General features: G+C 40.1%; 1 protein-coding gene across 1 annotated transcript in view; it reads left to right on the top strand.

Moving 5' to 3' along the window:
• Positions 1 to 6,359: 6,359 nt before the first annotated feature.
• obscna (obscurin, cytoskeletal calmodulin and titin-interacting RhoGEF a) overlaps positions 6,360 to 15,127 on the top strand; it is an 88,117-nt gene continuing 79,349 nt past the window's right edge. The window contains exons 1-12 of the mRNA XM_034236358.1: positions 6,360 to 6,558; positions 7,810 to 7,912; positions 7,994 to 8,260; positions 8,638 to 8,799; positions 9,397 to 9,501; positions 9,581 to 9,847; positions 10,191 to 10,460; positions 11,130 to 11,396; positions 12,641 to 12,904; positions 13,203 to 13,469; positions 13,938 to 14,204; positions 14,557 to 14,823. Of these exons, the coding sequence (XP_034092249.1) occupies positions 7,861 to 7,912; positions 7,994 to 8,260; positions 8,638 to 8,799; positions 9,397 to 9,501; positions 9,581 to 9,847; positions 10,191 to 10,460; positions 11,130 to 11,396; positions 12,641 to 12,904; positions 13,203 to 13,469; positions 13,938 to 14,204; positions 14,557 to 14,823 (2,455 nt within the window). The 5' untranslated portion in view covers positions 6,360 to 6,558; positions 7,810 to 7,860. The remainder of the gene's footprint in view (positions 6,559 to 7,809; positions 7,913 to 7,993; positions 8,261 to 8,637; positions 8,800 to 9,396; positions 9,502 to 9,580; positions 9,848 to 10,190; positions 10,461 to 11,129; positions 11,397 to 12,640; positions 12,905 to 13,202; positions 13,470 to 13,937; positions 14,205 to 14,556; positions 14,824 to 15,127) is intronic.

Below are 15,127 nucleotides of genomic sequence, written 5' to 3'. Positions count from 1 at the left end.
CCCACAAAATGGCGTTCGGGTGAAGGAGCTCCCTGATTGGACAGTGAGCGATATTTGTGGGCGTTTCGAACAGGATACTAACTCTGATTGGCTGGTTGGACGCAAGAGCAGCAACAAAGACAGATTCCAGCGATCTGATTGTCTATGAGGAAAAATGTGCGTCTCCGTGGTGGAAAAACGGACAGGGTTTTAATTCTGGCGAAGTGGGCGTTGTCCCGAGGAAAACATAAAGGGTCCCATGTGAAAATACCAGGTCAATCTTCTTTTTATCACTGTAAATTGTAAATCAAACTTCATTTAACCCTTTATCTTATTCTAAAAAGGCTGATAAAATGTCCTTAGTTGACCAAAAATATTCACTATTGATATTATTTTCAACCTTTACTGAATTCACTATTGTCGCCAGTCAGTCCTGACCACAATTACGAATTATTCTTTCATTTTCACAATCTTAACCAATTAAATAAACCTGTTTATAAAAAACTGAACTTTATTACCCAGGAAATGTATTTATTGTTGGTCCTAAAAGACACATTGCATTTGTTTGATATGTCAATAATTGGCAACAACATTGATGTTGAAAAATAGCATTATATTATATTATATGAAATGTATTAAGCCTAATATGGGAAACATTTCCTGGTTTAAACTCCTACGTTTTTTATCCATCCATCCACTTCACCGTTCCCTATGCGGACCGGATTAGAAGTGTATTGTGAAACATCATCAAAACAAACATAAACTGGGAGAAATTATGTTTCCCTTTAAATAGTAAATGTCACTGTTTAGTCATGTTTATTTGTGTTAATGTAATTCTGGGGAGACCAGACTGAAGCAGCAGGTGAGGCAGGACAGTTTGTGTGCGTGTGTTCAGTTTAAAAGCAGCAGCAGGTTTCTGTCTGACTGCTCAGTGTCAGTAACACTTTGATCATAAATAATTCCTCCACTTGTTGCTTTTCAGGAGATTACTTTTTGTTGGAAGATGAGACAGCTGCTTACACGTGAATAATTTAACACACACCCACACACACCTTTTCAAACTCTTTTGTTCAGCAAGATATCTTTTTGAAAAGGGAATTTGACACAAATATCCTCTTGGACAGAAGGAGATTTTGTTTGGCAAAGGTCAAGGTATACGCGAGACCTCACAAAACTTTTTTTTGTTGACATAACTCAAGAAGGAAAAGTAGGACAATATCACGCAAATATCTAACAGTCCATTCCTCAAAGTGTGTCCATTGTCCCTCCTTTCCTGTCATCCACTGAGATGGAACAAAAGAGGCAAAAACCTCGAACAATGGTTTGTATTATGAAAATATCTGAAACACTTGATTATTAACGGGTGCTAACTCCTGTCTTGTGACCGTCTTACTAAGAGTTTTCCTTAGTCTGCTCGAATGGATAACATTATCTCAGCATCATGTTCCATTTCCATGTTTCCATGGTAAAACCTTGCAATTGTTCTTCCACATTTGATTATGTGTTTAGTCAATGCTAACATTTTTACCTCATTAATAATGTGGAAATATCGACCTGTTCAAGCTTCAAGCACTTTTCCATTTCCTTAGTCTGTGTTTGTGCATGTATAAAGGCTAACATCCCTGTGTTCCCTTCGGAGAGAGTTTCTCTCCGACACAGTCCCCTACCCGTCTGAAACACCTCCATTGGACTCCTTTGTTTACTTCCATAACACAGTGACATCACTATGTCACACTCATGCTTCTATTGGCTAACGCTCCAACACATTATACGTGTTGAGGTGCGGGACATCTCTAAGCTGTTGACCAATCACAACAGAGCCGGCCAGCTAACCAATCAGAGCAGACTGGGCTCTGGTTTCATACAGATGGTGAAAAGAGGTGCTGCAGCACAGGCAGTATGAGAAAAATAAAGAGCTTTTTGAACATTAAAGCATGGAGACATGTCACAGTAGACTAGAGGCACTAAATACTTATATGAACCTGAAAATGAGCAGAGTAGGGCCCCTTTAAAGTATTTAACCACTTGTTAGTACCTCTGAGGCTCACTAGATGACACTGTGAGGCCACTTGTTTAGAAAGGATGGGATATTAAACACAAGGACATGCTGTAATTAGACATACCAAGACTGTCCACTTTATTTTCTTGACTCAAGGTCATGTAATGTTATTCTGATGTTTATGTATACAGAAATAACTCATAACTAACAGCATGCTGTTACACACAACATCTGTGGCTCATATTCAGATGAATAAATATACAGTATGTGTTTAACAGATACATATTCTTCTATATGTCAGGTGTAGAGTCTGGACCGGAGGAAATGTGACACACAGGAGGAGGTTGGGGTCGTTCCAAACAGGGATCCAGAGGCTTAGGTGGACTGTTCAGCTGTTTTGTCGACTTCTAAATTCACTCCACACATCCTCACATTGCCTTGGTTCCTTTAACATACTCTATTTTTAGACCGTGTGCACCATCAATAGGATGCTGCACACAAGGAGGCCCACATTTCTCCAGATAAGCTTGATCTGTTGGACGTCTTCACTTTTTGGAGGGAGATGATTTTAGGCCTTCTCTTACATCTGTTGGAGTTCAAAAGACATGACGTCCTCAAAAAGAAAAAAGGTCTGAGGTGCTCAGAAGTTCAGACATGGTGAGGAACAGAAAAGGTCCATATCTCTCTTCTTGCAAACAGTTAAAAAGCATTTAATCAGATTTAAAAAACATACTGCTTAGAAATGTTAAAACAGCCCTGATGAAGACAGTTTGTGTTAGTCGTTTTTATTAGAAATAGCCATTTAATTAAAGTTGTAGTGCCTTCGACCATTTTCCTATTTTGAACGTAACAGTTGGATTTGCATGAAAGGCATTGGAGTGCAATTACAAAGGGGTTGCCTCAACATCAAGCAACATTTGGGAATGAAATCTTCACAAATGTAAGATATTTTGTTTGTTTATTTCTGTCAAGTTAATCCTTATGTCACCCAATCAGGTACTCTGTGTAGATATGGTTTTGTGAATAACCTGTTGCAGTGTTTGTTTTGGTCCAAATTGACTAATTAATGCCAAAGACATAGAGTGGTGCATGCGGGATGACATATTTTGTAAGCTGACCCAGAAGATAGCATTGCACTGGTTCCCATAATCCTACACAGGAAATATTGGTGAGTATTTTTTCTAGAGTAATTACTATTTTGCTCTGAAATAGTGATATTTAATCATTTTGGAGTGTATTTATTACTCATAGCTTCTCGAGTGCGATCAAAAAAGCAGAGTCAATTCTATTGGAGTCAAACCATGACCACGCTGTAACGGAGGTGATCTCTGGGGCCGTAGATCTCGGTCTCTTATATTATATATAGCTTCGTTATTGGCGAAGTATATTACTTTGTTCCACGCTAAAACATTGCACAGGAAGCATGTGAATCTGTCATTTATGCATCTATTTGTCACGATCTGTCTATGTTTTAGTTTGTCTGTCTCTGTTTCCTGTTGTAATTTGAAAAGTGTTCCCCCTTGTCTTGTCTGTTGCTGGTGATTGTGTTCACCTGGTGCCCCTGTGTTTTCTCCTCCCTCCTCACCTGTGTCCTGTTGGTTTGATTAGTCCTGTGTGTATTTAGGTTCTGGTTTCCTGTTAGTGTGTGTGAGGTCCTTGTTGCTGGTGACTGTGTTCACGTGAGACAGTCATATTGAGGCTGTGTATCATGAACCACAGCGATGAATAAATGCCCACACCGGGTTGTATTTTAACTCTCTGCCTCTGCCTCCTTGCTTGGTCAGGCCGCTCAATGGTCAGCTTCACACACGCCCACTCGTGTAACTTAAGCACTTTGGTTTATTGACCTTTTTTATTATAAAGATCATTATGGTTAATTTATTCTATTCTGAGTAAAATTACCTTCTAGTTGGAGTAAAATTACCTTCTAGTTGGAGTAAAATTACCTTCTATTTGGAGTAAAACTACCTTCTAGTTGGAGTAAAATTAACTTCTATTTGGAGTAAAATTACCTTCTAGTTGGAGTAAAATTACCTTCTAGTTGGAGTAAAATTACCTTCTAGTTGGAGTAAAATTACCTTCTATTTGGAGTAAAATTACCTTCTATTTGGAGTAAAATTACCTTCTAGTTGGAGTAAAATTACCTTCTAGTTGGAGTAAAATTACCTTAGTTGGAGTAAAATTACCTTCTAGTTGGAGTAAAATTACCTTCAAGTTGGAGTAAAATTACCTTCTAGTTGGAGTAAAATTACCTTCTAGTTGGAGTAAAATTACCTTCTAGTTGGAGTAAAATGGCAGTAGAGTTGTTTTTAATATACACTACATAGAGTAAATAACCATTAAGCAGAGTCAAATCTAAGCACATAAAAGAGTAAAATGAACTCTAAAAATACAACTCTGAACAAAGAGTACATTTTACTCTATATAGGTTGGGACCAAGAGTAACATTTTCTTCAATTGAGATACGGGATTGTCCCACTGTCAATAGTTTTAAAGATCAACTCAAAGAATGGTTGAGAAACCAACAGACGTGCAATCACCGCTAAATGCACTCTAACACAGGGGTATCTCCTCTTGCACTTTAGGTAGCACTTGTATCTCCTCCTGCACTTAATATGTCGTAGCTGCTACATTGTACAACCTTGTGGTAAATGCTTGTATGCTGATCATGCTCTTTCTGCATATCATGTATTTCTGTTTGCCTAAAATGTTATGTTCATAAATGTTGTATGTGACGGGACTACGGATGGAAATTAGCTCAAAGCTAAAATCCGGCTCATTTACATTTCAAAGCATTATTTTGTTTAAAATGTTCATTAATGTTCATTGTCCCGGTTCAAATAAACGATTAAAAATACTGTCATGTGTCACTCACAAAAAAAAAAACATATCAAAAAAGGCTTTTTAAAGCAATGCATGTTCTGTTTGTAATGCATATGCACAAATCTATAAGTTACATTTACTAGATACGTTTCAAATAAAACAAAAATAAAGATAACTTGTTGCTCTGTAAACTCAACCCTGGATGAAAGACCTGTTGGTGCTCTTGGAAAAACAGGATGAACAAGAAGCCGCTCTACAACTAAAGTATCCAGGAGAAAGGAAATAGTAAAACACCTTTATGGCGGTGTCTGAATGATTGAAGGCCAACATGTTCTGACTAACGCAGGTCAGGGCTAATAAGAAAGGTGAGGCCTCCCCAATAAAGGCCTTTTAATATTTCCTTCCGTGGCTCCAAGAAGCTTGTTAAAAGCTCGGTAACGAGTGTCCTGCTGAAGAATTGTAAAAGGAGACTGCTTTGCTTCTGCAGGCCTTCGTCCTCTCTCAGTGACGACAAGTTGTTTTTTGGGCCCGAGGGATTATCCTGTCGAGTTTCACTGGATTAAGGAGGGCACATGGAACTGTCCGTCAAACTGAGGCGGACACAATGATGTCTGGATGAGAGGGGAAACCCCACAATGTTAAATCTTGTTTATTTTAAGCTAAATAAAACCCAGTCACCCTAAAATATTTTCAAGTTGGAGGCGCTAGATTAATTAATATCTGCATGGCTGCTGGGCCAGTAAATGACCTCACAAGGGAATGCCAATTAGGTGTATTTAAAAGAGGATATGTGAGACCCTAATCACACACTAACACTTTACACATTATCTAGACTAGTTCCCAAATTTGGCTCCCAAGGACTTTTTGATTTTTAGAGGTTAAAGAAAAAAGACTAAAAATAAAAATAAATAATATAAAAAATAATAAAAATAATAAATGTAATAAATAATAATAAAATATAAAAAGTAAATGTGAAGAAATCTTAAAAAGAATGTTTGGCTATCTTTAAACATTTAAAATATATATATATAAATTCACAGGATTTTTAAAAACACCTTAACCCAAAAGGCTTTATTCACAGAGCCTACAATATTGTATTAAATGTTCATAAAAAATAACTTGAAAATGTACCCCTGATAGCATAGCATTGGGTTTACTGTACATTTAATAAGTTGCTCTGCAATGTTTTAGTTATGCATTTACAATAATATAACATATCCCAAAAAGATGTCCCTTAATGGCAGGAAAAAGGTCTCTTTATGAAAAAGATTGGGAACCACTGACTTACAACTTGTTTGTCACTCATCAATTCTGTGTAGAAAACCATCCAACACTCACTAAGCCTATTGTATACATTTTGATTGTTTAACGATAGTTCCATTGATGCTGGACATGAGTTGCCTCACACCATTATAACCAGAGAGCTATCTTTGCCCTTACACTGACGGAGGGCTATTTTGGAGGTTAGTATGTGGGGAGAGATATGTCAGCTGTTCAGCACTTCGCTCCATCACCACAAGAAAAAAGAGAAAGCGCTTTATGCTGTCTGCCTCTGGGACTCTCCAACCTGGGCACGCTCTCCTCTGGCTAAACGTTTGTTGTTAATCTTAAAGGCTTTGTGAGACACAAGACGAGCCTCGGACACGTCTGTTGCCATGTTGGATGTTTTTATCCTATTTTTCTGGTGAGGGAGTTTTGTTTTTGTGCAACAAGAGGACATGCAAGGATTTATTCTTTCTAGAAACTCAAAGTTGAAGGTGGGTGCATCGCTGCAGAGGATCTGGCATATTCTTGGAATATTCTGGTAGTTTTTCTGTTTGTTTGAATTCTTAGGATCAAAAGATAATTTCCATCACATGTTATGTCAGTGGAAAATAAATTAAAGTTGTAATCCTAATCCTAACCCTAAACGTGGTATTTTTCCATATGACATGCTTGGAAAAGATCTCAACAGATAAAACTGATTTGGCCTCTAGAAAACGTAGATAATGATTGGCAGATTAAGTGTCGTTGTGCGACGCATTATGTAATTGCAGCCATTATGATGAGAAGGAATGTCCTCTTAGAGAAAACCTCGTAATGATAGTGGGAGGAGCCAGTTTGCGAGGATCTCATATAATATTAATCAGTTGTGTGATTGGAAGTTCTCATTTGTTTTTATACGCGTCCCCTTCTCCTCAGTTCAGTGCATGCAGCCTGATGGAGGTGGCATCACAGCTGAGTCTATATTGGTGGTGCTGAGCTCAGCCGAGTGAGGTGACAGAGATTACTCTGCTGTTATACTGGGGAGCGCTGGCATGCCATCGCAGGGTTCAACCACATCACAGTCAAGCCATGTCTTTCCATTTTGATCAGTCAGTGTTGCCATTTTGGAAGGCTACAACATCCTTAGCTTGGGAGGAAAACCGTGGTGCAGGAATTAGTTCTTAAACTTGGAAATTACTCAACATTTAAGCACTTCCTGTTCTCTCTGTCTCAAAGTCAATGAGGTTTTTGAATATGTTTTTTAGTTAGATGCCTGAAAAAAGATCTGTGGTTACACAGGCTGAAGAGATTTTCATGTTGTGTTCCATGACATGAAATAAGTCAGTAAATCCCCCACTGGTTTATGTCCAGTCGTGTCATAAAAACTGCGGTTTCTAAATGGCTAAATGCAAATACTAAACCTCATCACGCCTAACATTAGCTGCCTTTAGCTTGCCGGTGTTGACATGAAGTCAAGTGACCGTGAGGTAGTTCCTCTATTAGCTTTTGCCTTTTTATCAAGGAAAACGGGGAGATATTAACTTCCTGGTCTGCCTACAAAAATACTTAATCCCTGCACTACTCTAGTTGTTACGCATGTTAAATGTTAAAAACAATTGCAAAGGATAATGTGCAAAACTATTTTCTAAATAGAGTAACTTGAAATAGGCCGTGTGGCACAACCAAAGATCCTTTAATTGATACCTTGCTTAGTTTTCTTCTGGGTCAGTGTTATTTATTGATATGTTTTCTTCATTTTATAGTTATAATAACTTTGGTTAAAAGCAAACAAGATTCCCAATCACACTAAGAGAATGCCTGGAGACATGGGAGATACAATACCTGGAGGAATAGTAGCTGCTGCAAGTAAGTTTTCTCACACTATGTGGTACATTTCAGTGCAGTAGAGAACTACCTTTTCGATCTTTAACCCTGTGTGTGTGCCAGAGAACCGTCTGCAGGTGGTGAAGGGCCTGGAGGATGTGGAGGTGTCTGAGTGTGAGAGCTGCTCCTTCGAAGTGACCCTGAACCTGGCCTTCATCGAGGGCGTGTGGTCCAGAGATGACATGCAGCTAAAGTCCAAACCCAACTGGCGCATCAGCACACATGGGAAGAAACACTCGCTGGTGCTGAGCCGCGTGGCTTTAGGAGACGCAGGCTTTTTCTCTTTTGAGGCCAACGGCGTTCAGACTGCAGGCAGACTCAGTGTCACAGGTGAGGAGGTTCAATAGACCGAGCTACTTTCATTGTTTTGGTCTTATCACAAGGAAAATGAAAATGTCTGAGTCAAGTCCAAGTCATAGCCAGAACCTGACAAGACCTAAACATCCATATGAAGGGGCTTCAATTGGTCCAAAGCATTGGTTTAAGAATCTTCAATCTGCTGTAACTCTAAATATGGTATCCGCTCAAAAACGATGTGATATTTTCTTTTGTTTTTACACTTTTTTACTTTTAATCACCATGGACAACTTCCAAACACTGGTCAAAGTATTTTCAAAAAGTGATAATGTGATGACTAAGAGAGATCAGACAGGATGATAACGTTTGGTTACTTTAACGTCAGTCACAGTTTTTTTTTCTCCTGCCAGCTCGGGACATCCACATAGTGAAGGAGCTGGAGGATGTTGACACGATGGAGCGTCAACCTGTGAACTTCCTGTGTGAGGTCAACCAGGAGGATTTGGATGGTCGGTGGTACAGAGACGACTGCCGAATCCGACCTGGGGACAACGTTAAGACCAATCACCACGGTGAGACACCAACCGCTGAAATATAGGCCTAAAGAGTATAAATACTTTGTGCGTTACAGTAAAAACTGAAATATAAAACGTACAGATCACGGCCGATCATTTGGTCTTGGGATGGCCACATTTCAAGAGTTGGGAAGTCGCTCTTCGGGCTTCGGTTTTTTCTTGAGCTTTAAGTCATTATGTAACAACATGGGTTAGACGCTACAAATAAGATGTGTTATAGGATATTGGCAAACCAACTAAGAAAAAAGGTAGCGGGTCAGGTGATCCAGGAAATGCGTACACATTTTTTGCCGACTTTAGGAGTTGTTTGTTTGAATTCAAGGTGCGTTAATGCGAATTCTCCCATTTCACCTGAACCCATTTCCCCCATTATTTGGGCACCAAATAATTGCAGCACACATGCCTGATCTCACAATGTTAACAAAAGATAAATTAATTAAATTAATTAGGTTCTCCATTGTCCCATATTACAATCTTCTAGGAAATGTCATGAAAATCAGGCCGGTATTTTTTCAGACTCTTATTTACAAAGAAACACGTAATCCCCATGTTGGAGCTCTAAGTGAGACTTTTTTTTCTTTGATGTGATTGCAGGTAAAACTCACACCCTGTTCTTCAAGTCAGTCCGACCAGAGCATGCTGGAGAGATCAAATTCACTGCCGAGCGAGTCTCATCCTATGCGACTCTCACAGTCAAAGGTGAGCCAAATGACACAATTAAACCTGGACTTAAGTAGTAAAATATTTGGGGTTTTTAACTTGTTCCTTCCTTCTCCAGAGCTCCCAGTCGTGATAGTGCGTCCTCTGAGGGTGAAGATAGCCATGTATCGACACCGGGGTCTGCTGGAGTGCCAGGTGTCCCGGCCCAATGCTCAGGTCCGGTGGTACAAGAACAGTAAGGAGCTCGTTCCCAGCAGGAAGTACCAACTGATCAGCCAGGATGTCTACAGGCAGCTAACCATCGACGACGTCTGCTCTTCAGACGAAGACACCTACACCTGTGATGCAGGAGACGACAACACCTCCTGTCAGCTGCTGGTGGAGGGTGAGCCCGATGTCAACAGCCATTCAGAAATGATTGATTATCATATATAATTTGTATTGTGATGTCTATTAGATACAGCTCTTAGATACGGATCATGCAAAATGTATGGACCTTTACAAAACATATATTTGATTCTCAAAAATCCTCTCTTAAAGGTCCCCTATTATACTGGATTTTGCACAATAGGTGACCTTTAAGTTTATTGCCTACAGTATGTTTTTCATTCATGTGCAACACATATAGGCCTACTGCCAAACCATGAGTGTTTTTCATGACGCTTTTCCGTAATGTTGTAAGTCTGGAGTAGTGTCAGTGTTCATGTGTATAACGGCTGTACCTGCAGAGCAGGCGATCAGCATAGTGCGGGGGATGAGCTCCGTGGAGGTGATGGAGCCGGAGCCCGCGCTGTTCCAGGTGGAGACCAGCCTGAAGTCAGGGAGGCCCCCCCGATGGACCCTGAACGGGGAGGTGCTGGAGGCGTGTTCAGCAGTGAACATCGACAGGCAGGGCACCGTGCACAGCCTCTGCCTCACCTCCACACAGAGCTCCATGTCGGGCCCCGTGCTCTTTGTAGCCGGAAAGAGTCGCTCCACAGCGCAGCTTACAGTCAAAGGTGAGTGGTTCAAAGAGAGGCCGTTGATAAAGCAAATGAAATCACTGTATAGAGAAACAATATTGTTAATGGTTTCTATATTCAGTGGAATAGTGGAAACCACATACTCAAGTACCTTATACCTGCATTTTCTCTAATATCCGTGAGGGGGCAACTCCACTGGTTGCCAATTAAAGTGAGATTCTAGTCTATGAGAAAATGAACTTACTTCTCAATAGATCTGTTACCTGAGTAAACAATAATACTGAAAATACTTTTTTGTCTTAATCACTTACGTTTTCTTCAATAGCATGATGGTCATTTTGGTCCGACGTAAAGTAAAATAAACTTTTATTGTTGTCCGTTTTTCAGTTTTGTTTTTCGCTTCATGGAAGTTAATTTTGACATTTTAGTTGTCTTAGAATATCTTGAATACATTTTTTTTTTAAATTTCTCATGTGTCTATTTTCTATGTTGGAGAATTTTTTTCTGTTAGTCTGCTTACAAATGTTTTCTCTCCTTTTTTACTCCTTAATGTTTTTCTATACTGTCAGGTTGTTGTATTTTTTGCCCTTATTTTCTCTCTTTTGTGTTATAATTTTTCTTCTGCTTCATTCCTTTATCTTTGTCAATGAACTTGGGATTTTTGAAGAATGTCTTATTAAGCAGTATTTCATCGTTCCCCTGTAGAGCGTCCTCTTGAGGTTGCCCACCCCCTGGAGGATGTGGAGGCGAAGGAGAAGAGCTCTGTGACTCTGAGCTGTGCGTTTGCTCCGTCTCCCCGGGTGGTGCGCTGGTTTAAAGGCCGCACGGCTCTGAAGACCTCCAACAAGTACAGCATGAAGAGGGAAGGGAAACGAGCGCACCTGACCATCCATGGTTTAACAGGGATAGATGCAGGACAGTACCGCTGCATGGCCGGGGGCTCACAGAGCACAGCGCATCTTAAAGTGGAAGGTGGGTTGAATGTATTTTGGGGAAAGGTGAGGTATACAGAAGCCCTCAATGGCCGTTGTTGAATCATTTAATTACATTTGGTTAGCATGATAACAAGTAAGTTTGCTTTACATCCCAAAGTATTTATGTCCGTTTCTTGAAATAACAGATGTTCCCAAGATCATTTTTTTGCGTTCTCAAGATAACACAATTTCTTGAGAAAATTACATTATTTATTTAAGATAAAAAACAATGTTTGATAAATGAAACATAATCGTATATGCTGTTGTTGTGGCGATCCAGCATAACACAACAGGAAAGAATGAAACAGAGAGGAATCAATAAAACACAAACATAGCTGATCAATAATTATTATTTAGTTGTTGGAACAAACAAACAATAATGGGAAGTACATCACCTGCTGCCACAGCAGCCGATCGCGGAAATGCCCCCCAACAGTAACAATCATATAGCATATATAGCCACTGCAATGAACACACACACATTTTCCCTAAGCATGTTTAACGCACACACATTTTATCATGCAGCCTACCACACAAAGGTCACATGTTTTTCTCTCTGAAAGCTATACTTGTATATGTTTAAACGTCATCATCTCATGACATAGATAGTTAACTAACAAAGGTTAACTGTTTTTATAACCTGAGGCCTTCTCTGAACTTCCTCTAACCTCGGTGTCAGCTCACTTAAAATGAATACATCTATTGATAATTCAGAACGACCATTGTCTCTCTAACTGTGTGTGACCCAACTCAGTAACACACATCATATGGAATACCAAGTGATCTTTAATGAATATCAGAAATACGCTGTATTAAACATTCTGCTATAACACTGTCATCTCTGGGGAAAAAAACAATTGTAATTTCTAATTAATGCAATAAATAACCCCTTTTAAAAAAACGGGGAAAAAAGAACTGAAGTAATAAAATGTTTGAATAGGGTTCAACCATTTAGGTTTGACCATGGGGTTAAGGTGTAGTGAACTTTCTGTAAGGGGTGGGTAAAGAAATCACGTTATAATCAAGATGTATTTTGTTCTGAATCACGACTTCCAATATTTATGTTACAAGAGATACATCAGAATGCAGAAATAAGCATCTGGATCTAATTAGTTTTGAATCAAATAAGATACCGAAAATGTACACCCACACTTCCTGTTTAGGATAGTCATTACTTTCCCGTGTTTTTATTACACTACCTATTTACACGAGTTGTTGATTTGTTCCACATTTTAATTGCAGTGCGTATGCTGAAGCTGGTAAAACACCTCGAGCCGGTGGAAATCGAGGAGGAGGGCAACGCCACGTTCTCCTGTGAGCTGAACTACGTGGTTGCTAACGTGGAGTGGCTCCTAAACAACGTTCGCCTCTACTGCAACGCCATCAACAGGATCCAGCACATGGGCACCATGCACAGCCTCACTTTCAAGAAGCTGCGGCCACAGGAGAGCAGGGTCACCTTCAAAACAGGCCTCCTCTCGGAGACTACCACCTTAAATGTCAAAGGTCAGTTTGGTCAATAGCTGGGGGGATGATGTCTTCTAACACCTGTTCCTCGATACATAGAATAACATACACAACAAATGTGCCGCAAAAAAGGCAAAAACTAGGCCTGCATGATTGGGAAAAGAAATTAATTGCAATTATTTTGACTGATATTGCTATAGGGATATGATTCTTTAGCCACATATCAGACAATTGGAAGACATATGTCCAGAATTGTGGATGCATGCAAATAAACGTTTTTCTGGACCTCAAATTTCTGAGAAACATGCACGCTTATTAACGGTGTCTTTGGCTGCAGAGCGCCCAGCCGTGTTCCTGAGGTCTCTGGAGGATGTAGTAGGAGAAGAGCAAGGGGAGGTCTGTCTGCAGTGCGAAATTTCCAAAGATACGGTGACCCCTGTGTGGAGGAAAGATGGTACAGTCCTGACCGCTGATGATAAACACGAGTTACTTCAGTTTGGGAAATCCATGGCAATGATCATCCACTCCCTGAGCAAGGAGGACGCTGGACATTACACCTGTGATCTGGGAACCAGCCAGACCAAGGCCAAAGTTACTGTGCATGGTGAGTAGGAAGGCATTAGACCTGTTGACAACCGAGCTGCCAAATAATCAATTTATTGTCAAACAACTATTCGTAGGAAAACTTACGAAAAGTTCTCGTGTTTCCAGTCAACACATGCAAACATTATCTGAATATAAGAAAAGTAAATGTGAAAGAAACTCAAAATGGACTTCCATGTTCGTCGCTCATGTGTAAAAGTTTAGTGTTTTTGGAACAACCATTCAAACCAATCTCCACCCATTGTGGATAAAGTTGTTTTCTATACTTACTGGTTCACAATTACTGTATATGTAAAATATTGTGCAGTCCTTTTCATAGGTAGGGTTAATAAAATGATAGAAGAAATGGGGGAAATGTTTTAATTTTGAGCCTCAAAAAAACGTTGTTTAGAACTGACAGTTATGTTACAGTAAATGTATCCCCGTTGTGTATTGCTACTCTCTTCTTTGTTATTATATCTCCCTACAGACTTACACATCACTATTGTTCAACGCATGAAGACAACATCTGTTCTGGAAGGCGAAATCTGCACCTTTGAATGCAACCTCTCTCATAACGTCGATGAAGAACCTTTCTGGACCATTAATGGCCAGGTGGTAACCGACAGCCGACTACAGGTTATCAACAATGGTCGTAACTATAAGATGACCATAAGAGATGCTATGCTAACGGATGCTGGCGACGTGGTCTTCACAATTAAGGATCTAAGCTGTAGGACCATGCTCTTCGTTAAAGGTAAATACCTGTGTCACATTAGTTTTAGATTATTTTAAATAGATATTTACTTCAAATGTGTTAAGTTTGTGTAGGTTTGTAGGAGTTCCCTGTTCTCGATGCCCTGTTACTGACTGAGTTTTGGATAAGGAAATAACAGATTACCTTTGGTAACAGCAAATTATCAAACATTTTCCCAAGTAAATGAAAATAGAAGTGGGCCCAGGCACCTTCCCTGTGGCACACCACAACATGCATCTTTGCTTTCTGAGAAGTTTGAGTTGAAACACATCCTGCTTCATACCACACAAATAAATAGAACATGCATTGGTAAATGTAGGTATACACATGAGTGTGCATTTCCTTCCTTTAGAGAAGCCAGTGCACATCTTCAGGGACCTGTTGAACGTCAAAGCGGTACCGGGCGAGGACGCAGAGCTGAGCTGTGAGATCACCAAACCAGAAGCCACCATCCGTTGGCTGAAAAATGGCCATTTCATCCGACCGAGTCCCAAGTATGAGATGAGTGTAGAGAAGAACTTGGCACGATTGGTGATCAAGAACACCACCATCAACGACTCTGGAGAGTACTGCTGCGAGGCCGACGGCATTGCCACACGGGCCAAGCTGGACATCAGAGGTAGGTGTGGGCTTTCAAAACAAATGTGAGGTGAGCTTAATTAACAATACTATTTAGTGTTCTTCATCAATTGTTTTGCAATGCTGCTCTTAAAGGTGGGGTAGGTAAGTTTGAGAAACCGGCTCGAGATCGCTAGAATTTGAAAATACACAACCGGAGAAAATCTGCCACTTCCTTATAGAGCCCCTCCTCCAACACACACGAACGCGCACATGACCAATGAGGGCACGAGATAAGTTTGTGCCCCGATGGAAGGCTGACAGGCAGGTAGGCCAACCAATCCGTTTAGCCGGCTAAACGGATT

This window comes from Gymnodraco acuticeps, unplaced genomic scaffold, assembly GCF_902827175.1.
Source record: "Gymnodraco acuticeps unplaced genomic scaffold, fGymAcu1.1, whole genome shotgun sequence".
Classification (NCBI taxonomy): domain Eukaryota; kingdom Metazoa; phylum Chordata; class Actinopteri; order Perciformes; family Bathydraconidae; genus Gymnodraco; species Gymnodraco acuticeps.
Note: the sequence above shows the minus strand (reverse complement) of the source record. Positions and strands in the feature narration are given on the sequence as shown.